At 37.5% G+C, this 25,460-nt stretch overlaps 1 protein-coding gene across 1 annotated transcript; it reads right to left on the bottom strand.

Annotated features, from left to right (window-relative positions):
* Window positions 1-1,278: 1,278 nt before the first annotated feature.
* onecut2 (one cut homeobox 2) lies at window positions 1,279-25,153 on the bottom strand (the record flags this gene model as incomplete). The annotated part of the gene is made up of 2 exons (XM_081390503.1): window positions 1,279-1,565; window positions 24,070-25,153. The coding sequence occupies 2 exons, from the start codon at window positions 25,151-25,153 to the stop codon at window positions 1,279-1,281; spliced, it is 1,371 nt and encodes a 456-aa protein (XP_081246629.1).
* Window positions 25,154-25,460: the final 307 nt, after the last annotated feature.

The following is a 25,460-nucleotide window of genomic DNA, read 5'->3' as shown; positions in this document are numbered from 1 at the left end:
CTGTCATTTCATCTAGAGTGTTTGAGAAACAGAAGCTCATTCTTCGGCGGTATCATCCTGAGTTATTTTTAAACCAAAGAAGAACAATCGGTGTGGTCCAGCCCCTGTTCTATTGCAAATTTAATGTGCTTCAGGATTGTGCTCACAAACCCGGCCGGCCAATAACGTTGTGAGAGATGTTTGTTCGTGTTTGTTGTGCTTTGTGCTTCTGACAGGTGTTTTTCTAGTTCAGTATGTGTTAGAAAAACCTGCAACCCAATGCCAACTTAAACCTGTGCTGCTATCATGGGTGAATCTCACAAAAACCTGCCATATTTCTCTCCGAAATGCATGAATATTTTGTTTAATGAAAATTAATTCCCATTGCCATTATGCAGAAATAAAAAAAAATCCCATTCTCATTACTACAATAAAAATAACTATTACAGTAATGAGAATCTAATACTTTTTAAACTAATGGGAATTAATAATAATTATTATAATTTAAAAAGTCTATATGCATTACACCATTGATGCTGCAAAATAATTATTTTCTTTGTCTTGTTCCCAGTACAAATATCTAAACATTATCATATGATATTAAGAAAATAAGAAATAATATGTATATATTAATATAATATATTTGTATATTTTATCATTATATATAATATAATAATAGTAATAATATATTTTATTATAATTATGTTTGAAATAATTTCTTAGAATTTTCTTTTTCTGACCCCATTGACAGATATTTTGTCTTGATTTAATAATGTTTAAAAATTTGTACTGGAAAATAAGACAAAAATGTTGCATTGAATTTCATAAAATGTGACCTGGACGTGTGTTTATGAGATTTACCCTTGTAGTTTAAAACATCTCGACACACACACGCGCGCGCACACACACACACACACACACACACACACACACACACACTTCAGGAAATGAAAATCAAAGCTAATTTAGAGTGAATGCAGATGTGAAATGCAAACCCTTTGTCTTCTCTGATTGCTCTTCTCTGTCTTCTTTTGATTTGCTTTAATTTTTCATTCCTGATGAATGATTCTTGCTTCGAACCGGAGAAGAGAAAGCAATATTTTATTTCCTGACGTTTCGCTCTTTGGATTTGTGTGTTTCCAACCGTAAGCATTGAGCCGGTAAGCAGTTTCTCTCCCCTCGTTGCCCTTCAGAACGATTTTCTCCTCTTAAAAAGTTTGCACCCTCCCCGGTGCACGGGACCCTCATCCCGATCCCACGTTCCCATCCCATCCCATCCCACCCCCCCTCCCCCCGGGATCACGCTTTGGTACAAGTGCTGGAGGTGGACGACGTGTTGCCCGGACTTCCCTCGTCCAGCCATTTGTCCAGGCTGCGTCTGCGGGCGTTCATGAAGAAGTTGCTTACAGTGTTCAGTTCCAGTCCCAGCTGCTGCGAGATGGTCAGCTGCATTTCTTTGGACGGGCGCTTGTTCTCTTTAAAGATGGCCAGAAGTGTTCTTCGCTGCAGGTCTGTGAAAACCAGCCGCGATTTCTTTGGTGTATTGCTCCTGTCTTTGCTCGGGTCCTGTTCTTTTCTTTTGCACGCTTCGGGGGTTTCGTTTGTTAGAAAGGAGACACAAGAGAAAGAGAATAAACACGTTAGAATCAATCACATGTACATGACACATTTATATTTATGCATTTGGGAGAAAAAAACTTGCATCCTATTACTTTGAAATGAGGATCAGCCCAGAGGTTTATTGCACCACTTACAATTAGATTACAATTACATAAAAACAATATAGCTGCATGCAGCAAATAAGGGGCCATAGGGAAAATGAGGAGCTAAAAATCAAGGCAACGAGCATCAGACCAACTGCAACAATGAGTGAAGACATTTAGAGACAGTTTTAAGTTGAAAGCCCATAAATACAATCACTTGTAATCCCAGACAGCAACATAGTGTCGGCACAGATCCGGCCCGCATCTGGTACACCTGGAATCAGCATTGTTGCTGTCTAAGATGTGACATAATTGTTAGTTACTTTTGACCAATAGGTGGCGCTAACACCAAATTGATTTGGTGTGGGTTGGATGACAACTCCATGCATAAAGTTTGGTGTCAACATATCAAATCTTTCCAGAGATAAAGCCTCAGATGCATTTTGGCAGTGTGCCATCAAAGTCGTTGATATGCGAAAATATTGTCTATTGACACGAAATTCATAACTTTTTGCCGGCATGGTCTGAAGATGATCTGGCTCGAATTTGGTGAAAATCGGACAAACACTCTAAGAGGAGTTTGAAAAAATAGTTTTTTTAAGAAAATAAAAAGGGCGAAGAGGAAGTTAGTTAGTTAGTTACTTTAGTTTAGTTTATTTCGGACAACTTTAAAAGAAAGAAAAAAGAAAAACAAATACAAGCAAACAGAAATGAAAATTAAATTGCAGTGTAAACAATATTTTTAAAAGAAAAAAAGTTGTCATGTATGGCACTATTAGAGACTGGTACAGTATGTTTAAGGCCTTTGAATCAAGAATGCGTTTTATTTTGGACAAGATAGCCAGAGTTTTTGAAATGTTTGACTTTATGTAGGTTATGTGGGATTTCCAACTGAGCTTGTGGTCAATAATGACACCTAAGAATTTACCATTTCTAGTTCAGACATTTCAATTCGGATCTGGACATTTGTATTTATTTATTTTATTACTAAATAAAATAAATTTAGTTTTATTTATATTTAATGACAACCATTTTTTTAATGTTTTCATTTCTGCTTCCACTGTGTCCAGAAGCTGTCCCAAATTTTGATCGGAACAAAATAGAGTTGTATCATCTGCAAATAAGACACAATTTAATTGAGTAGACACCTTACAAATGTCATTAATATATAATAAAAATAGTTTTGGTCCAAGGACTGATCCCTGAGGAACTCCACAAGTGACCCTCTGCAATATTAACCAACTGCAGAACCGCAGAACCATACGTCATAGCAGTGTGAGGACGACAACGCCAGCCTAACAGTCTGATGCCGGAAGTGGGCGGGGTAAAAGCATCTAAGGGGTGGAGATGGGTAGGTTTAAGGGTGGGTTTAGGGGTCAGGGGGTGGAGATGGGTAGGTTTAAGGGTGGGTTTAGGGGTCAGGGGGTGGAGATGGGTAGGTTTAAGTATGGTATATGTAAGGTGGATTTGTATGGTATCCACTTCCGGCATCAGACTGTTAGGCTGGCGCTGTCGTCCTCACACTGCTATGACGTATGGTTCTGTAGCTGTGACCTGTCATTGGTGAATTGCACAAACTGAAATCTATTCCTGAGATAGTCACTAATCCATCTTTGTGCAACGCCCCTGATGCCATATCTTTATAACAATATTTTGTGATCGATAGTGTCGATTGCATTTTTTTTAAGTCTATAAAAATTCCAACTGAGTAATTTTTATTTTCTATTGCAGAGGTCAGTTTTTCCACCAGCTCTATTACAGCCATTTCTGTGGATCGATTTGCTTGGAAGCCATATTCATGATCGTTTAATAGTTTATATTTTTTTTAATGAAACTGTCTAGTCTTATTTCAAATAGTTTTTCTAGCATTTTTGAAAATTGTGGAAGGAGAGAGATTGGTCTATAGTTTGAGAGTGAATGTTGATGGGGATGACTTTAGCTATTTTCATGTTGTCCGGATAAACACCAATTTGGTGATAAATTGAAAATATAGGTTTAATGGTTTTACAACAAACACATCCCTAACTAGTGCCATGTCTATATCATTAAAATCTGTAGATTTTGTTTTATTTTTAAATTCATTTATGGTATTTATTTGTTCATTTTCTTCTACTGACTTTAGAAATATTGAGCTAGTATTTTATTTAATTATGTCAACATCCACACCTACTTTTAAATCTGGCTGCACAATATTGTTTCTAGTTTGGCTCCTACATTTACAAAATAATTATTAAATTCATTAGCAGTATATCGATTGGCTTGGTTATAGTTTATATAACCAAGGTAATCCAATTTTGAAGGTTATAGAAGTTTGGCTGATTATGGCAAAAATCTATAAATGATTACAGGAATCTATAAGTAACTGTTTCATTACAATAGGCAAAATTAATCAAAAGCAATTCGCATTTCCCCCCCCCCCCACAAAGTGGCGCTGCCCAGAAACTTTTTGAGTACCTTGAGGGCATGGTGCCAATAATACATACCAAGTTTCGTAACAATACGCCAATGTATTCGTAAAACATAACATTTTACGACAAAATTAAAAATGGCCAATATGTGAAAATTGTGATTTTTGGTCAAACTCTTCAGAAGTAATAAGCAAAAATATATCATGACCAGGGGCGTAGCAGCCATTATAAAAGTGGGGGGGACAAAAGCTGTATGTGACCATAGGACGTGACCCAAAGGTGATGTTCATTTTCCTGGCTCAAAACGAGGCGGAGGTGGTAAAATCCTAATAATGTTTAATAATAAGATAATTAAATATGTATTTTTTTGTAGATCATCATATACCCTAATGTGTTTCCCACATTATTTTTGTTGATGGAGCTTGGTACCTCTAGGGGGGTCCGGGGGCATGCCCCCCCGGAAGAAAATTTTGTACATTTTAAAGATAAATTCATTAATCTGGTGCACTTTGAGTCACCCGAATCCACTGTTAAAAATAAATAATCCACCCGCAAACCGCCCGATGATATTCTCTGATTTAGATATCTGCATCTGATCATCACATTACAATTATTCAAATTCTGGTATCAAATTATTCAAATTATGGTAACATATCACACTGAAGTAGGCTGATTTAAAATGAACATTTATTTAAAATAAAAGTTCTTCTTTTGGCAAAATTACATTTCCTTATAGCCTAAACAGAGGCTTTACTCCCTTCAAACTTAAATTGTCAATGTTTCATTACATCACTGTTTGAAAACACAATTTTTTTTGTACCTTTTATAAAGGCATTTTCCCCCTAATTTTATGCTCCATCTTTCATTTTAAATTCTTAAATTTGATCAATATATTCAATTAAAATAATAAGACACTAGGCTGTTACCAATCAAATTAAATAATTTACATTGAAAAAATATAACTGTATTAAATTAGATTATTTTAAATATTTTTGAATATACAAATAAGGAATGTTGAAAAGAATGATACTTTATGAAACTAAACCGCCAGTAGGAGGCGGCAGGCGACCGTCTTAATGAGCGAGTCATTGAGTCATTCATTCAAACGATTCGTTCAAACGGCTGATTTATTCAGAATGAGGCAGTTTATGAATGGGTAATTGAATCTTTGACTCAACCGATTTGTTCAAAACGCTGAATCATTCAGTAATGCAACGAGTGTTGCTGTGAGATGCGCGTTCTGCTGTGATCTTTGTTTGGGACTATTTTCGCTGATGAAACAGAGTAAAAACAGTCATTGCGACTAAAATGTAAGTGAGTACATTTTTGAGTACATCAAGTAAAATTATTGTAAGTTAATTTTAACTGTTTGTTTATTGAACTGTTATGAAACCAGTCACGGTTTCAATCTTGATGGCATTCAGGAAAACAGCTGGTCGTGTGTAGCCTAGCTATATATTGTTTCTTAACTAGGCTATATTGTTTCTAAAATGTTATAACTTCACGAGCCTCGACAGCGCACATTAGGCCTATATTATTATCAACTATAGGCTATCAATCGCCACTTACATCAAATGAAATAAAACAGAATCATCCATTCCTCCACACGCATCCATCCATCCATCCATCCACACACGTTTTCGGTGATTGCCTGGTTATTTTTTATTTTTATATTAAAAATTGTTTTAATCAGGGCATTTGTCCGAAAAAAAAAAAAATGCGGGGGACAGAATCACCGGTTTCTAAAAGTGAGGGGGACGTGTCCCCCCCGTCCCCCTCGGTTGCTACGCCCCTGATCATGACCACTAGGTGGCGCTGTGCTGAAGCTGTGCAAGTAAATCCTACACTAAAGTAAATCCTACACTGAACAATGGGTGTAGAATGGGTGTTAAATTTCAAAATAATTACAAAGAAAAGCAAGTAACACATTGAATTAAACGCGAAATTTTGATGTAGAATTTTTTTATTTGTTCCTTTTTTTCTTAAAAGTTCTTATTTTTATTTTTTTTATTTAATTTCATCTTTATTTTAGTTAATAGTTTTAGTTAACAATAACAGCACTGCAATTAGAACAAACCTCCTCAGTGTTTTACTAGATTCTTATTCCGAATCAGGACACCTAAACTGCTCTGGGATCAGTGGTGTCTCACAGGAAAGCTTTAGATTATTTGAAGTGAGGTGAGATTCCCTCCAGATAATTACTTCTGTGACCACCAAGATTCCCAGAGTAATACACGAGTAATCGCACTCGTGTGGAGTTTCTGAGTTTATTTTTAGGGTCTTTTATCATGATTGAGTCCAGAGACCAAAAACACATGATCACCTGATAATTATAGCAAGAACTTGATATATGTGCACTAATACACTGTAACCCCCAATGTAACACACTTACATTGTTTTGCACTTACATTGATCTGTTTTTTGTTTCTTTCTTAGACACAATATTTGATCAGACTGCCGAAAGTCCAGATGCTCAACTGAATTAAAATGCAAAACAAATCATCTGATTGACTTCTGAGAAGAAAACTCACAGAACTAAATACACCAAAGAAACCAATAATTTGCATACACTGTCTGCAAAATATGTTTCCTCGCTTAGCATTTTTGTCTTGTTTTCATTCAAAATATAAAAAAAAATCTTAAATTACACACATTTACTTGAGGAAATTACTTAAGACTTGTTTTATGACAAAAAAGTGTTTTGTGCTTAAAGTGGCTTTACATAGACTTTATAAACCCTTGTTATTAGCGCCACCGGTGTCCGGTAAGTGAATTGCAGCAGCGCTTACAGCTCGTGCTCGTATCGTGCACACGTGACGCACACGCACAAGAGACTGAAGTGATTCAATGCTCCGACATACTCACTATAGCAAAGTTTTTTTTCGTTATTCGCTTAAAAAGTAAAAAGAAGTTGGAAATGCATTTGCAGCCATAACGAACACCCTGATAATGCTGAGAGCGACCATTAGATTCCTCTCAATAAACACAATAAACACAACAAAAATGACACCAGCATCACGTCGACAGATGAGGTAATTCAAATTACATTGTTATGATAGTTTGATTCTAAAGTAGGCTAGTTTTGAGACTATAGATCATCTGACTATGTGAGACTATAGTTTGAATTAATCCCCTTTCTTTGCATGACCACATTGACTTTACAGTACAGAACAGCTCTTTCTGCATTTTCCTGAACATATGAATTAGTTTCGTGTGTCATAGAACGGAACAGATGCGCTTAACCGTCACATCCGTTAGATTTTCCCGGGAAAAACGTCCCGAGTCCTTCACATAAAATCATTCTACAGGCTTTCATAGACAACCTAGGAAGTCAGGGAAGGTCTCGTTTTTTTAAGTTTCGCTACAAGCTGTTCACACATTGGCAATACAAAAGTAATAAATGCATGAAAAATATAGCCCCTTTAAACCAAGAACAAATATTTGTAAATGGCGTCAGAAAAATAACTTAATTCAAAGGGTAGACAAGATAATTTTCTGGCCCCACTGGCAGATATTTGTTCTTGTTTTAAGCAATTTTGATAAATTTATCATGAAGCAAGACTTATCTTTAGTCATTTTGCCTCTCCATTAAATGTATCTTGATTTAAGAATGTTTAGATATTTGAGCTGGAAAACAAGTCAAAAATACTGATGAAGAAAAACACATTTTTTTGCTTTGTAAGTAAAATCATGTATTTTTGCAGACTGCTCCACATGCTATTTATAACAGTAAATAGTGCTCAGTGAATGTACATTAAACAGCAGGATAGATGGCTAATTCATTCTTGACATAGTCTCAATGGTACACAAACTGTCTAGCAATTTAAACGTGACTTATGTGTAGCATAATAATGCAAAGCACTTTTTGCAATGCACAATATATATATAAAGAAGTGTTCTTCAGTCAGTCAATTAAAACAGCTTTGCTTATATCTGCAGGAGTTTCTCGTGGCCTCGGGCATAATTTCTAATTAATGTATATGAAAGTGTTTCAGCAGTTTTAATGATTGTGGATTTTGCTGACTCGTGTTTGAGTTTGTTGTGCTGATCTCAGTAAACGCAGCTAAAGCTCAAGTACAGGTTTAATGCAAAGCACACCACTGAAAACAAAACAAATATCAATTCATAATATCAGACTGTCCAACTCAGTTCAACAGATTTAGTTTAACACACAGCCGTATCTATAAATCATTCACCTTAAACAGATAAAGAACGAATGAACTGATCTCACAGCCCAACAAACGCCTTCATCTGATCTGAATGCATGCAGTGCAGGAACACATTCTCAGATGTACATTATAAACACGATTCCCACAGTTATCAGCAAATTAAAAACTCAAACACTCCCGTTTCTACCAGCACTAACACACCAGCGCTATTTTACTTTATAGTTTAGTTGTATTCATATTTTGAATTAGCTTTTATTTTTACTATTTTTACTTTAATTGTATTTATCTTTACTTTTCATGTTAAGTTTAGTTAAGTTTTTTGTAATTTCGTTTTGTGCTTTAGTCATTTTATTACTTTTAAAAATATTGCTATTTAGATTTCATATATTTTTATTGTGTGTGTGTGTGTGTGTGTGTGTGTGTGTGTGTGTGTGTGTGTGTGTGTGTGAGTGAGAGACAATGTGTGAGAAAATGTGTGAAAGAGTGTGTGTGAGAGAGGGAGTGAGTGTGTGTTTGTGTGTGTGTGAGAGAGAGAGAGAGAGAGAGAGAGAGTTTGTGTGTGTGTGTGTGTGTGTGTGTGTGTGTGTGTGTGTGAGAGAGAGAGAGAGAGAGAGTGTGTGTGTGTCTGGGTGTTTGTGTGTGTCTGTGTGTGTGTGTGTGTGTGTGTGTGTGTGAGAGAGAGAGAGAGAAAGTGTGTGTGTGTGTGTGTGTGTGTGTGTGTGTGTGTGTGTGTGTGTGTGAGAGAGAGAGTGTGTGTAGGAGAGAGAGAGAGTGTGTGTGTGTGTGTGTGTGTGTGTGAGAGAGTGTGTGTAGGAGAGAGAGAGAGAGAGAGAGAGAGAGAGTGTGTGTGTGTGTGTGTGTGTGTGTGTGTGTGTGTGTGTGTGTGTGTGTGAGACAGAGTGTGTGTGTGTAGGAGAGAGAGAGAGAGAGAGAGAGAGAGTGTGTGTGTGTGTGTGTGTGTGTGTGTGTGTGTGTGTGTGTGTGTGTGTGTGTGTGTGTGTGTGTGTGTGTGTAGGGGTGAGTGTGTCAAGATTTGATTTGATTACTTCTCCGAATTAAGTATGCACAACCGAGTCTGGGCCAGATCAATAGAAATCAGGTTAAGAGCTCAATTGAGTACAAAACTATTATGTAAGAGGAAACTACGGTGTAAATAAAGGCGACACACACAACAGTGTGGTTTTACACAGTGTGTGTGTGTTTCCACTTCTGCTGCATTCACACCCTCATTATGAGATTTGCTTTCTCTTTCACACACACACACACACACACACACACACACACAGCGCAGCAGACCCATTTGTCATAAAATTAAGGCGGCAACAAGCCAAGCGTAGAGAGAAAGCGCAGGTCTTGCACTCAGAGTAAGTTGCTGAGCGCTGCAGACAGACGTCCGAGAGACTCGTGTGTGTGTGTAAAATCTACACACACACACACCCCGTCAGCCCCTATCATAGCGTGCTTAAACTAAATATTTGATAAAGACAAATGCACAGCAATATTTCCACACTTTGCATGTATAATTGATGGCGTAACAATGGCAGCAGGAGCTCAGAAGTGAGTGTTTAGGGATCTGAAACTCACACACACATTCAGTGCTTTATCCTGAAGAACAATTAACCCATTAATCTCCAGATTATTCCAGCATCTTAATCTGAATCATTTGCACAAGCAAATGTGACTAAATTCAAATGCAGTTGCTCTATATTTGTCATTATAAAACAAGGGACACAAGAATAAACATGCATTGTTCTGTTAATCCTGCATGTGCATTTCATTATACAGTTAGTTTTATGTGAAGATGTGTAAATACAGAAAACATGCAAAGATAAAGATGTGTTAAAATTGCATTTCTGTATAAACTAGTCTCCACTCACATTTTCTTCATGCAAACAATACAATTAGACTGATATATCAACACCACAGATTATTTATTACAGTGATGACTAATTTGTCATGCAATGAATTATTGTAAGAATCATCTGTACATGTTTGCGATATAAACACACTCGTCTCTTCTACAGTCTATCAGTGTTGTGTTGGAGTGTGTGCTCAGCACTAGGTGGCGCTGTTCACCCATCAGACTCCAGCAGAAACATGATCAGTGAACGCCATTCCACTCCAGTCCTCCATTACTGATGCTGCTGATGAAGACATGCAGAACGTCCACAACATCTTCATCACGACGCTCATTTTAATGCATGTGCAGCTTCTCTCCAAATATCCCACAATTTAGTTAGAGCTGATGTGTTTTGATCATACTTAGAGATATATAATGAATATAAATACTATATCTTACTTGAAGTGTGTGTGTGTGTGTGTATATATATACTGTAAAAAATATAACACACACACAGGTATATGTGTATGTATATATATATATATATATAATTATTATTTAAAAATATATTTTATATATATTGAATTTTAAATATATACATATTAAATATTAATATTTAAATTATAATATAATAGTAAAATTATATATTAGAACTATAAAAATCTGAATAGTGTATATAGCCTATATATGAAGAGTTCAGATGCAAAAGCCTCTAAGTGCTATCTGAAATTTTCTTCTAGAATGATCATTTTCATCAAGCTCGTATATTTAAGTTCAGTAATTTCACTTAAATGGCAATGCAAATTACCTATTAATTGTCATTTAAGTGAAATTACTGAACTTAAATATACAAGCTTGATAAAAACTATCATTCTAGAAGAAAATTCCAGATGGCACTTAGAGGCTTTTGCATCTGAACTCTTCATATATATATATATATTATTATATATTAAATATCACACAGACACACGCTGTTCTAAGAAGCAGGATTAACTCATTAAAACGTTTATTCTCATATCTAAAAAGCAATTTTGTTTTATAATTAAAAATATAGAGCAACTGCATGTAAATTAGTCAGCAAAATCCTTAAGGAATAAGTACAAGATTCGAAATGGAATTGAAATTCATAATTTGTAAGAACAAATCCTAAAGGATCCTAATGAGATCAATAAGAATCCTATAAGAAGCAAATAAGATCCTGCTGGAGAAACCAAAGCCCTTTTCTGCAGCAAAATTCTATTTTAGGATTAGGATCCTTTAGGATAATTCTATTAGCAATCAAATTATTTTTTACTAATTAATATACGGATTTCTATCCCTAATGAGGATTTTCCGACTAGCATCCCGATGGTTTGATGTTGAATTCCTCTGAAGACAGGGATTAATGTCAGTTGTGTGTGCAGTGCAGGAGGCAGACTCTGTTCTCTAGTAAAATACAGGATCAATGTTTACTTCCTCAAGCGCTCTTTACGAGGCCCCGATGGCTTCTGTTCAGTCTCGCTCCGGATAAAAGCTCAGACTGCTGCTTTTGTGGAGCAGTGAATTTCCCCGTCATCATTTGCTATTCTGCTTACTGTGGCCGAAACAATCACACACACACACACACACACACACACACTCAAACACACACACGCCGTCAATGGTCGTCCACGCAACAGTGACTCCATCAGGACTGGCTCTCGCGGTCGCGGCGCTTTACAGTGCGATCAAAAAAAGCAATTATATTATTCAAAGGGATTGACCATTTCCGCGGTGGGAGAGGGGTGTCAACTTTGGGCTTTTCTAAAAGGGGTAGGGTTCAATCCACCCAATCGATCCCTCAGGTTTCCCTGGTCTTTCATCAAACGGGTTAGAGCCGCTCTGGTTTATCTTTCCTCGCTGGCGAATGTAAATCAATGTGTGTGAGAGAGGAAACGTCCAGTGGAATTGTCCTACCCGCGCCGCCGTCGTTCGCTGTGTGAAAGCCGTCAGTTCAGTGTTGAGTATCAGTTTACACCCTCAGTAATTAACCAGGAACCCGAAGACCATCACCGGCTCGTGTATTCAATCAGATGCAGTGGAATTTCATGTGTTGTAAAACATTTACATTTGGAAACTATACTAACACATACAATAAAAAATAAAAATCGAATTAAACGGGCAGAATTCAACTGAATGAACTGAAGAAGAAAAATAATAATACAAGGAAATTTTTTATTTCTATCAAAACATCAAGCAATGTAGGCTATACATTCATAAATACATTTAAATTAAAATGTGTACTGCAGGATTGCTAATAAAATATGTATCATAATAATAATTTGGAAGTTAAAAAAAAATCTGATAAAAATCTAAGATCCAACTAGATCTACTGAAATTCAAAGAATAAATTAATTAGAATTAAAAAAAATGTTATACAGTAGGCCTACGATCATATTTGATTTGTTATTGATTATCTGATGATTCTTATGTGCATATATATATATATATATAATTGCATCTAACATAAGTTTGTTTATATATTATGTGTATGTATATATATTAATATATGTAGCCTATATAGCCTACTGTATACATATAATGTATGTGTATGTGTGTGTGTATATATATATACACACACATATATATGTGTATATGTCTATTATACATGTACACTCACATTAAATAAACAAACTTTTATGTTAGAAGGAATTAATTGACCTTTAAATGTATTTAAATCAAAGTGCCACATTTGTACATCATTGTTTCATGTACATTATTTTCCATCACTGTAAATGCAGCACAACAAATCAAAAGCATGTTAAAGATATTAACATTAACCAGCAGCGACACACGTGACGTCAGCTGAGAGGAAAAGTCTTTTCAGAGATCAAACTGTTATAAGATTACAGTTCTTTACAATAACAAGCGTCAATGACTCATTTGCTATAAAGCGTATTAAGAAAGTAAAGCTGGTGTCCCGCTGACGAGTGTTCTCATCACACGCAGTAGTTTTACTCTCGGTGCATTATGTGCCGTGACTTCACAAAAACAAGCACTGAATTATACATGCGCTGAAAAAACCCTGAGATCAGACGCTTTACAGGAACGATCCACTGCAGCGCTGAAGCACACACTTATTTGACCAGATTTACACAATGCACTGACTACAAATAAAGCAAAGATTACTGTAGAAATGTCATGTTTGATTCACTGTTAGTTGCTGTACTTGTGAAATTTCAAAGTAAATCCTACACCAATTCAGATTCAACTTACAATTACTGTGCAATATACCTGTCATCTAACATATATCAGCCAATTAATAATATGACATATCTATGGAAGCTTGTGTCCGCCACAGAATAAAAAATAAAAAAGGTAACTGCGACTTTTTATCTCAGAATTGCATTTATAATTGTGAGAAATAAACTCGCAATTGCAAGAAATAAAAAAAAAATTCTCAGAATTGCATGTTTATATACTTTATAACACACAATTGTGAGATATAAAGTCAGAATTGCATGATATAAACTCGCAATTGTGAGATAAATAGTCGCAATGATCTTTTAAAATGTTTTATTCTGTTCTGTTCAGTTCTTATTCAGAGTCAGTGTTTCTGAACTCCTGAAACGCCTCCATTGTAGTCTTGAGTTTCTTCCGGGAACGAACACGTCACAATATTCCTCATTATAATAATTCATGCGCAGAATAAAGGGGCGGGGCCTGGTTGAGTTAGTTAGTAGTGTGTTAAACTGGTGGTTATGGTAAGGGGCGGGACATTACCCAAACACACTCGAAGCGCTCGACCAATCACAACACACTGATCCAGCCGACCAATCAGAGCACAGTGTGCTTTTCAGAAGGAGGGGCTTCATAGAGACAGGAAGTGAACAGAGCGTTACTGACAGACTGGGAAGAGAGGAGCCGCAACAATGGAGAATATGAGGAGAATAATCAACATTCAAGCTGGAAAACCTGCTCTAGTAGAGACTGAAACACAATCAAAACTTTAAATTTCCCATCTCATGCATCTGATTAGAAAAAGCGAGAGATAGGCCTACAGTACAGCGAAATAGAGGAGGAGTGAGGGAGGCGGTGGGTGACATCAGATCAATATTTCGCCACAAAACACGATCAGTAATGATGTTTTCACTTGTTCGGGTGAAACCTCCCCATAACAGATGAGAGAAAATCACTCTTTTTTTAATTCAGCTAGTGTTTCATACTCTCACAGACGTGTGATCTCTCATGCTCAAACGCTTCCCATCTCAATATCAACCCTTTTCTAAGCATGCGTGTGTGTGTGTGTGTGTGTGTGTGTTAGAGCGAGAGGACTTGCTAAATGCATTATGCTGTAGTCTTGCACTTAGCTGTGTCATTCTGTGCATGTGCGGATATCCTTAATGTGGAGGCCGGACACCTCTCCGAGAGATGGAGGAGGGGAAGGAAAGAGAAACGGAGAGAGAGAGAGTCACGCGTTCACTGCAGTGGATCATCTCGTTTCGGCCATCAGCGCCAGCTCCAACAAATACAGCAACCCCGAAATGATTTGTTAACATGCATTCATTAAATAAAGATGTGAGTGTGATTCATTAGATCAAGTGCGTGAAATACTGCAGGATATTTTCTCTAGTCTCGATGTCTCTTAAAGTCCCCCTGTAGTCAATCATTTATCCATTAAAACTCACGTTTGATCAGCAAAATGACATATTTAAATGTTTTTCCTTGAAAAATGCCTTAAAATATCTTGCATGTAACTCGACACCCTTGCCTCATTTAGTATGCGCGGTTCTATGAATATGCAACTGAGCCCCGCCTCCACTCACTCGCTCAGCTCAGAGATCCACTGGTTGACGATCACACGTTGATCTGATTGGTTACAAGGTAGTTTGTGACGTCAGAAACACCAGCGATTTCAAAGCGTGTTTCTGAGACTGTCTTTGGTTCACTGCAGTTTTAAGGAGGAAATACTCAGCAATGCTGTCGACTTATGAATTTACACATGCTTTGTCTTAAAGCATATTAAAAACACCACATAGACACATAAACAACATTAAAAGCTTGTCTTTAATCAACTTTGGTGATTTTAGAACTATTGTTTTATCATTTCAAACCATTTATTTAGTTTGTGCATCTATGTTTGCTGTGATATTTGATATTAATGCAATGACATCCAGACATTTTTAAGGCAAGACACTAGAGGTGAATAAAGTAGAAAATCCTAACTAATTAACATCACCAAAAATAAAGGTTATTTTATTGCCATCTATGGATCCATGAAGAACATTTAACATCAATGGAACCTTTTAATTTCTAATTTCTATAGGTTCTATATAATATATTTGTTAAATTTCACACTAAGAAAAAACATTTCTTTTTACAACTGATTTGCGTTGGGGAACCAAAATGGTTCTTCTATGAAAAGTGTAGTTCATTTATCACAGTATATTCACAGTTTTTAGGAATAAAATGTTCTGGCTAATTATACTGTATGAACAAACCTTCAGAATATAGATGAAAATATTTCTGCCATCTATGGATCCATAAAGAACCTTTAACATTCATGAAACCTTTTAATTCCACAACATGTTCTTAATAGTGTAAAAAAATATAATTTTTACAACTGATCAATGAATAAAATGTTCTATAAATTTGGCGAATTACATATGAAACCTTCAGAATATAATTGTGAAGTCTGGTGTAAGTGCTGCCGAGACTCTCTGACACAAATAGATAAAGTGCAATAAAATAAACACTCAAACTGGTCTGAATGTCATACAGAAACAAAACAGCCCAAAGTCTCCAAAATGACCGGTGCATTTCAGGACCGCTGTATCGCTTGATCTCCATGAGGGACAGAACAAATGTTCCCTGATCAAGTGAGTAAGAGGTCAGAGTTCATCTGACATGATGACATCAGTGGTTCAAAGGTTTGTTGCCAGACAGAAACATCAGCACACTGATACAGCCAATCAGAACGCTCACAAACAATGCTGATGAGGTAACACTCGTCAACAACATCAGCCAGCCGTCCAATCAGCTTCACAAACACACTGAATGCTTACGGGCGCACAGATAAACAGGCAACGCTGATTACTGAAGATACATGCGTTTGGAGCTGAGTGTTATTTGTTACTCGTATCTTTGTTTGGCAAGAAACAACCTGACTTTAAAGTCCACGCTGATTGCATCACATCCTGAAATTAGAATTTGGTAAACTTCACAATAAGGTCCCATTAGTCTAACTAGCAAAAACTAATAATGAGCAATCCTCTGTATTTATTCACCTTTGTTAACATAAGTTAGTAACACTAACAGATGCAACTTTTGATTTTAATAATGTATTAGCAAATGTTCAAATTAGCTAAGATTAAGAAATGCATTTTCACTGTTAGTTCATGCAACTAATGCTGATAACAAATAGAGTGCAACATCTCCATTCATTTTCTCCATAGGGACACTGATTTTTAATGATAACTTATAAACCTTGAAAGTCAGCTCTATTGTGAGTTACGAGGTTGTTAATCGATGGTGTTTGCTTCCGTTGAAGCCGTTAGCTTGCGTTAATTCAACTCATTCTCAAGATAATCGTGTTTAATAGCCAAATTTGTGGTGAAAACTACATTACCCATGATGCTACACAGAAAATTCCACCAATCAGAGAGTCGAAACGAGCTCGTTAGCTCCACCCACTCCCATCATGCACTGCGAATGACGAAATCAAGTCCCTATGCTCTCAAAATACTTGAATATAAATGCATATGTCATCAATTATACACTTTCACGTTGTTCCAAACCCATAAGACTTCATTTTAGACTTGGAACATAAAAGCAGATATTAAGGATCCGCTCTTTACCACAACAGTATAAATTTAGCTATCAAGCTCCATTAATAACCAAACACTCTATAAATCATATCAACAATCCAATATATGTCAAACAAACGTACTTTATGGTCCTATTTTTGGAGCTTGACAGACGTGGTTAATATGAACTGTCATTTGGAATAAGATTTGCTTGAGGATTGAGGATTTCTCCTTTTGCGTAGAGAGATGCATGAACTGCTTCAATGTGATGATAAAACTGTGTGCCAAATGCATAAATGTAAATGTAGAAACAATTGCAATGGGTTTGTTTCTATTCCTCGGAACAAAAGCACTGTTTAAAAGAACATATGTGTGTAAGAGCAACTGTAAATAATGACTGTGATTCATTACGCAAGTTCTTATCAGCTCTCTCCTCTGGAAAGCAAACATGAACCTTTCTCTTTCCTCATAGCTGAAGTTAAACGTCGTTGCCTATTCTTTCAGCAAGAGTGGTGAATCATCAAGGAATAAACTTTGTCTTGCAGCACACAAGTTTATTTCTATCATTCATTCGCAGATCACTAACACAAAACCAGCGCAGGAACACAAACCTCACGTAAAACCAGGCTGAAAGGAAACCTGCGAGACAACCGAATCCCCCACAGATTCCCTGCAGTGATAAGAACATGTTTTCTCTGGATGTTCGGCAGCATTGCGGGAGGTTTTGTGGGGTCGAGAGACCAAAAACACTGGCCTTTGCTCCGGCCGGCGCTGATGATCCCCAATCACGAGACATTCATAATCACAACCTCCAAACTCACAAACAGACACCTACTGCATACACACACTGAGCTAGGAGATATACGAGGAGGATAATACACACAACGACACGCAAAAGCCTGAGAATACAGAAAACATGGGATTTAAGCGTAAAACGAGGCACTTCTGGCATAAAACGAAGCGTGCTGTCATTAAAGCACAAGCTCTTTTCATCATTTGTAATATAAAATGTTGAATTAATTTAAGCATTTTCCAACTTTCTGACCCTGCCGTAGGAATACGGATAATAAGATACTCATTTAACATTATTCAGTGATCAGAAAGGTATAGATGCCATACATTACCAATATGAAACACCAAACCATAACAGTTTATTTATTTGACACATGTACTTACTATAGGAATAACAGTAGATTATGCATAATTATGCAACTTATCCTAAACCTACGTGTTACTTAATGTCACACAGTACTTAAGGACACCTGAAAATAAAGTGTAACCAAGAATATTAATATCTCTATGGAATATATAGCAGATGAATGTGAGTTTGGTCAATTCAAACATATTCAAACGTCTTAGAAAGAGGAAAATATATACAACGTGACGCAAAAGTCTGAGAACACAGAAAATATGGGATTTAAACATGGAAATTAAGTTTGAAATTTTTTAATTGAGGCATTATGGCAGAAAACGAAGTGTGCTGTCTCTAAAGCACACGCTCTTTTCATCAAGATTACTATCATTTGTCATGAAAAATGTTCCGAATTTCAGACCCGGCTGATTTATTGAAACGGTGCAAAAGGAAATATCTGGCAAAAATAATAAATATACTCATTTAACATTATTCAATGTTCAGAAAGCTATAGATGAGTGAAACATGTAACACCAAATTATAAAGAACATGGGGTTACACTTAATTTTAAGGTGTCATTGTTACAGTTTAATTATATATTTAAGTACTGAGTAATATAAAGCAACTACATGTACCTGGTTAGGGTAGGATTAGGGTTAGTTGCATGTAATTATTAGGGCTGTGAAAAGATTAATTGTGATTAATCGCATCCAAAATAAAAGTTTGTGTTTAAATAATATATGTGTGTGTACTGTGTATAATTAAATTTGTATATATAAATACACACACATGCATGTATATATTTAAGAAAAACTGTGTTATATGTATGCAAATATTTCTTAAATATATACATGCATGTGTATTTATATATACAAAATAATTATACCAAGTACAAACACATATATTATGTAAACACAAACTTTTATTTTGGATGCGATTAATCGCGATTAATCTTTTCACAGCCCTAGTAATTATGCATGATTTACTGTTATTACTATGGTAAGTACATGTAACATATGCAACAAGGACACTGTAAAATAAAGTGTTACCAAAAATGGTAACTATTTATTTTACACATGTACTTACAATAGTAATAACAGTAATTATACATAATTACATGCAACTTACCCTAAACCTAGAGTAAGTACATGTTACTTAATATTACACAGTACTTAAGGACACCTTAAATTTTACATTTTACATTTAAATTTTAAAATCACCTTAAATTTGAATAACAGTGTCAGTTAATATTCTTGGTTACACGTTATTTTAAGGCTAAATAAAATAAAGTGTAACCAAGAATATTAATATATTAATATTAACATAATATTATCTCTATAGAATATATAGCTAAGTGAAATATGAGTCTGGTCAATTTAAACATATTAAAGCGCCTTACACTTTCAGTCTCTGATTTAGAACGTCTTAAAACGTCTACTAGAATAACAAATAAAGCATAATCTTCGTAATATAATAGGCAATGCTGATTTTTTTTATAATCCTAATGTAATGTCAGGACATCTTCCGTGTGATTAGATTAGCCTGTTTTAAGCAGATTGGCAAAATCGGTCGTTCAATCATATTTCTGCCGGGATTATTTCAGTCTCTCGGCCCGGGTTACACACTCATCGGCCTGAGAAGAGAATCTCATCACTAAGAAAGGTCCTTTAAAGCAGCGTAAAGCCATTATGATTATCCGAGGCGAGCGTCCCGGTCTCTGTGAAGGTCACCGGGCGCAGGCCTGCGATTAAACTCCCTGCTAAAATTCACTGGAAAACATCCACGCTTGGTTATTCCTTCATCCCGGCGGCTTCATCAGCTCTAATGATCTTTTACCGGCGGCTCGCGGCTCAGAATAGCCCGTCAGGAGTCTCTTTAGCGTGGAGTCAGTCGGTTTCTGCTGGGAACCTTCCTCCGGCGTCAGCTTTACTGGAACAGGTCCGGATCGGGTTCCAGATCAATGCGAGCTGGGTGCACACGTTTATGTTATTGTTGCCAGCATTAATGCCCTTTTAATCTTTAAGAGATTACACGCATTGATCCGCCGTCGTTCAGCAACACATATTTGTTTGAGAAAGTGACATAACTCACACACATTACTGAACGACAGGACCAAAATAAACTGGTATTTTGGGCTGGTTCTAGCCCTCGTCAAGCAGAAAAAGATCTGGCATTGAAGATATGCTCTGCTGGCCTGTATTATTTCTTTGCATCTTTGCATATAAACCAAAAGTTCACAACCTTAGTGGTCATTGAACAATATATCAGCCAGGCCTGGTTATTCTATGTGCAATTAGCAACTTTCAAGTAAGAGAATTTCATAAGACATGCTTTGCAATAAAAAAATTAATTTCATAGTTTTGTTTTAAATCATTAAATCACTATTAGCATTTATCATATACATGCATTCTATTGATTGCCGACCACTTTTTACCAATACAATAGACGGTTGTGTCCAGATGTCTGAGACCGCAGTGAAAATCTGGGACTTTTTTACATGCAAACCTGGAAATAAATGTTTTTGGATATATATATATATATATAAAGGTAACACTTTACAATAAGGTTTCATTTGTTAACATTAGATAATGTATTAACCAACATGAACTAACAACGAGCAACAAATTTGTTACTGTATTTGATAATCTTTAAGGTTGGTTATTAAAAATACAGCTGTTCATGTCAGTTCACAGTGCATTAACTAATGTTAAAAAATGCAATTTTTGATTTTATTAATGTATTAGTAAATGTTGACATTAACATTAAAAAGATGAATAAATGCTGTAGAAGAGCAGTTCATTATTAGTTCATGTTAACTAAGGTAGTTAACTAAAGAACCTAATTGTAAAGTGTAAAGTTGTTCTAAGATCAAATGTCAGTGATCATGTGACAGACTCTTTCATAATGTTTTGCTGTTGCAAATACTGAGACCTTCACAAATTCAAATTTCCACTCAAATTGTGATGCTGCTAATATCATTTGTGAGTGGTAGTTGTGCTCTCAGACTTTCCACTGTATCTAAAGATATTTCATATCTTCTCGATCTGCAAGCGTCAGTGCAGAAGCTCAGATGGAGAGAGATGGCCTGGCATAGGTCGGGGGTATATTTATCCGTCTCTTATTTACGGGACCCGGTGTTTCTCCAGCACCTGGGCTCTTTTTCAATCTTCCCGTCCTGACTGGTATAACGGCGCTTGTCCCCTTTGATCATCTAGTTAATAAAGTTGTTTGTGAGCCGTGGACGGCCCGGGCTGAGGTTTGTCTCTCTGGCTGATTGCTTGTGCGCTGTGACTGGAATGAGCTGCAGTCAGACGCCACCTTTCATTTGACTAAATTAATAGTGCAAAGACAGGCTCGTTTCGCCGTGACATCGTGCATCTGCACCGCAACACTCTTGGAAGAAAAGATTCTATTTAGAACCTTGAAGTGTTCCGTCAGGTGCTTCATACAGTATCTAGAACCTTCTAGCGGTTCCATCATTTTAATTACATTTTATCATTTAAAACATACGTTATCACTTGAAATAACCTGTTACACATGAATGTGTTATGCAATTATAAGACATTTCTCCTTGTATAGAACCTTTTAGCGGTTCACATCATTTTATGGACTTAGTTTTCATTTTTAATTTTAATTACATTTTATAATTTAAAACATACTTTATCGCTTGAAATAACTTGGTATTATGCAATTATTTAAGACATTTCTCATTGTATAGAATCCTTTTTTTATTTTGGTTCTAGAACCTCATCGAACCTTTCCATATGCCTTAATAACTTTCATGAATAAGACTCAAACAGTGGAGCGTTGGCGCTTGCGACGCCAAAGTCATGGGTTCGATTCCCAGGGAAAGCAAGAACTGATAAGAATGTAAATGTGTACTTTGAAGTCGCTTTGGATAAAAGCGTCTGGCAAATGCATAAATGTAAAGACATTACATAATTCATATCTATGTAGATTCAAATTTGATTATCCATAACATTTCATGACAAATCATTGCAAATGACTCTGAAAGTTGTGCAAATATACCTGAAGATCACTATTTAAAATGAACAGTATCTTCAATGAAAGAAGGAAAATCTGCCCGTCACGTGATCAACGACACTCATCTTCTAACATTTGATTAGTTGGCTAGAAATACTGCACAATCAGAAATATGTTTCCAGATTTAAATATTGAAGAATATATTAATATAAAAAAAATGCTGGTGATTTCGCACCCCATACTATAGGCCTGTATGAAGATAATAGTTTCATGATGTTCACCTAGAGTCAGTTATGATCTGAGCCTTATATAAAGGCTTTTTGCCAAATGCATGACTTTACAGCGAGGTTGTTAAGCACGTAAAGGTTTAATTCAAGCACAGTGAGCAATTCTCTCTGGGTCAGACATTTATGATGTCATTTCTGATGTCATGATGTGCAACTCCTCATTGTTTGTTTCACATTCTTTCCCGAAACGCTGAACAAAAGGCAGGTGCTGGGCTGCACATCTCTGCCTGTTTAACCCGAGACAAGGTGACGTTTTGTGCGTTGAGCTGAGGGTCACGCAGAGATTTCTATCAATAATTCATCGAGCCGCTGCAGCCTCTGTTCTTCTTTTCAATTCCCCTGCAGATCACATAATACCTTCCCCCCAACCCAAAGCCATCTGTGAGACCAGAGCCCTGCAGGGAAACAGCATTAAAGCACCTACCAACATCTCAGCCTTCTGCTTCCAATCATATTCTTGGTGAAAGAAAGATGCATTTGTGTGTTTACAGAACAATCACCTCACAGGGAATCTGTCAGCATTTCATCAATGCATATTCAAAGAATAAATGACGCTCACGATGGAATGTTTTGATAAAGATGCTGTGTTTCGGCATGTGATCGGCCGTGCAATTGAACTATTGTTGGCTCAGTCCTCACGCTCTTTCTCCAAAGCCTGTTGTTGACAACCGGAATAGTTGTTATTTAAGAAATGCACCCGATTTGTAGTTGTTGATTTTACAGAAACATCTGAAGCCTTAATGCACAGGCTATATGCGTCTGTGTTGCACAATGCATGAGGCATCAGAGCTGTCCATTATTTCAGTGAATAATTGTGCATCACCCTACAAATTAAAAATCAATACGCGCCAAGCTTTTATTTTAATGCACTGATAGGATGCTATTCAACAGCACGACACCTACAACACATCCAAACTACACTGAAGCTGGAAATCCAGCTCTGGCTTTTTCTTCTTCAGCCGAACAAAGGAAAAGGGGGTCTGCACCGCCCATCGCTAGAGGGGGCAACAAGCCTGATGTAGCGGGGCAGGAGAGGGAATAACAGTCCAGTAATTACCAACACATCCCTATTCAGCACCTCTCTGAAAGGCTTTTCTTTAACACACACACACACACACAGACAGACTAAAGCGCCTCTTCCACCACAAAACGCCACATCCACCAGCCTAACTTGTGTTTACTGAATATCTTGAGTATTTTAAAGTAAATGCGAATGTGCAGGTAAACAATAGACACGCTGCGGATCGAACTAAAGCACCAGCTATTCACTTTTAAAAAAATAAAGGGTCTTTATTGGATTCTAGTTCCATGAAGAACCTTGGAATCCTTCCATTCCACAAAAGGTTCTTTAGATTTTCAAAATATTCTTTATACTAAGATTTTTTTTTTTTTTTTTTTTTTTTTTTAAGAACTGATCATTATTCTGTGGGGAACCAAAATGTGTCTTTTAAGAAATTATAATTATATGGGGAACCAAAAATGGTTCTTTAATGACATCACTTTTGAAACCTTTATTTGTAACAGTGTGTGTATATATCAATAACACCTGTTTTTAAGTCGTGGTGCAACTCTAAACGTTTATAAACGAAATAAACACATTTGTGCGTGAAATAAACAATGCACATTAAATGTCACGAAATGAGCCTTTAGAAATAAATATAGGATGCACACAAGTCGATTAATGTGCATTGCCCCTTAATAAAGTAAACACGATGATAAATAAGGGTTGATCCTCCACTATTTTGCCAATCAAATCTCCATTTACACGAAAGATTGTTTAAAAAAGCAGATACCTTGTCTTACCTGCAAGCCGAAGGGCCGACATCCTCTGAAACTCGGGCTCTTGTAACCACTTCCACATGCGGCGAAACGTCTCTCGGCCGGACTTGAGTTTACTCCAGGGTTTGGGGTTCCGCAGGAGGTCGGACAGGGTTCCCTGCGAGCGGCACAACACCCGCTGAGCGAAGATGGCTTGCGGGATGCTATAGCGCTTGAGCTCGGCCGTGATGCGCTGCGCCACTTCTTTCGTGTTGATCTCTTCCAGCTGACCCGAGCCGCCAGAACCCGGCGCTCCGGAGGAGGAGGGCGGTCTGTCCCGGTTGGAAGCCAACACGGGCCCGTGGGATTGAGGGTGGCACCCGTGCATCCCGTTGAGATGCGGCATCATGCCCGCGGTGGGGCCACCGAGGCCTCTGGAGAGGTGCTGGTCCCCTCTGGCCAGCATGGCAGTGTGTGCGTCAAAGTTGGAGCTTAACATCTTATCGTGCCCGTGCGCGCCGTAGTTGTGGAGCGTTGGTTGCGCGTTGTGGATGTTGCCCAGAGGGGACAAGCTTTGACCCATCCCGCTCATATCTTTGTGGTAGGGGCTGTAGATGTTGTTCATGGCTGGTAGAGTCCTCTCGTCCCGCATGAGAGTGAAGCTGCCGCTCACGTTCCCAGAGAGACGCTGGTGGTGGTGGTGGTGGTGGTGATGCGGATGGTGGAATTTGTCGGATACTGTGGAAATGGGAGGCAGGGGCTGAAGCGGGGTCAGGGTGGTGTATGTGCCACTCATCCCGGGTGGGGAGGTGTCGCACGGCATGCTCATGGCGTGATGAAGCGGTAAAGAAAGCTCAGGACGATACTCTCCTCCCGCGCAACCTCCACCACCACCACCGTCCAGTATCGATGCCATACTGGACACCATCGCGGAGCGCGACGGCGCAACGCTCAGATCCTGGTGTATCCGTAGCGAATTGCGGTTGTGATGAGGGCTGTGGCTCATCAAGTCCTGCTCATGGCTTATTCCGGCATGAAGGTTGCCAATGTCCATTGTCATCTCTGGGTTCATGGCGTACGCATCCAAATCCTTGGCCAGGCATCGATAGGCGGTATAGGCAGTCTTCATTCAGTCCATTGATTTATGTCCAGCTTTGTGCTAGGGATGGGTTTTCTCTCCTTTTTTTCTTTTTTTCTTTTTTTTTTTTTTCTTTCTTCTTTTTTTTTGGTTGTGCTAAGGCCTCTCGGTTTTTTTTTTCCCCCTAATAAATAAAAAACACCGATCTCTATCAGACGGGCCAGTGCTGATTTCTCCCCATGTCCGAGCCCTCTACTCCTCCTGCGTCTTCTGTTTGGGCAGCTGGAGGTGTTCGGGGTGGGCTTTGCTCCGCGCGCACCCGACCCTGCTGAAAGGGGAGGAGACTTCGCCTTGACTG

The sequence above is a fragment of the Scardinius erythrophthalmus genome, assembly GCF_964197995.2.
Source record: "Scardinius erythrophthalmus genome assembly, chromosome: 17".
Taxonomy (NCBI): Eukaryota; Metazoa; Chordata; class Actinopteri; order Cypriniformes; family Leuciscidae; genus Scardinius; species Scardinius erythrophthalmus.
This window is presented reverse-complemented; position numbering and strand designations above follow the sequence as displayed.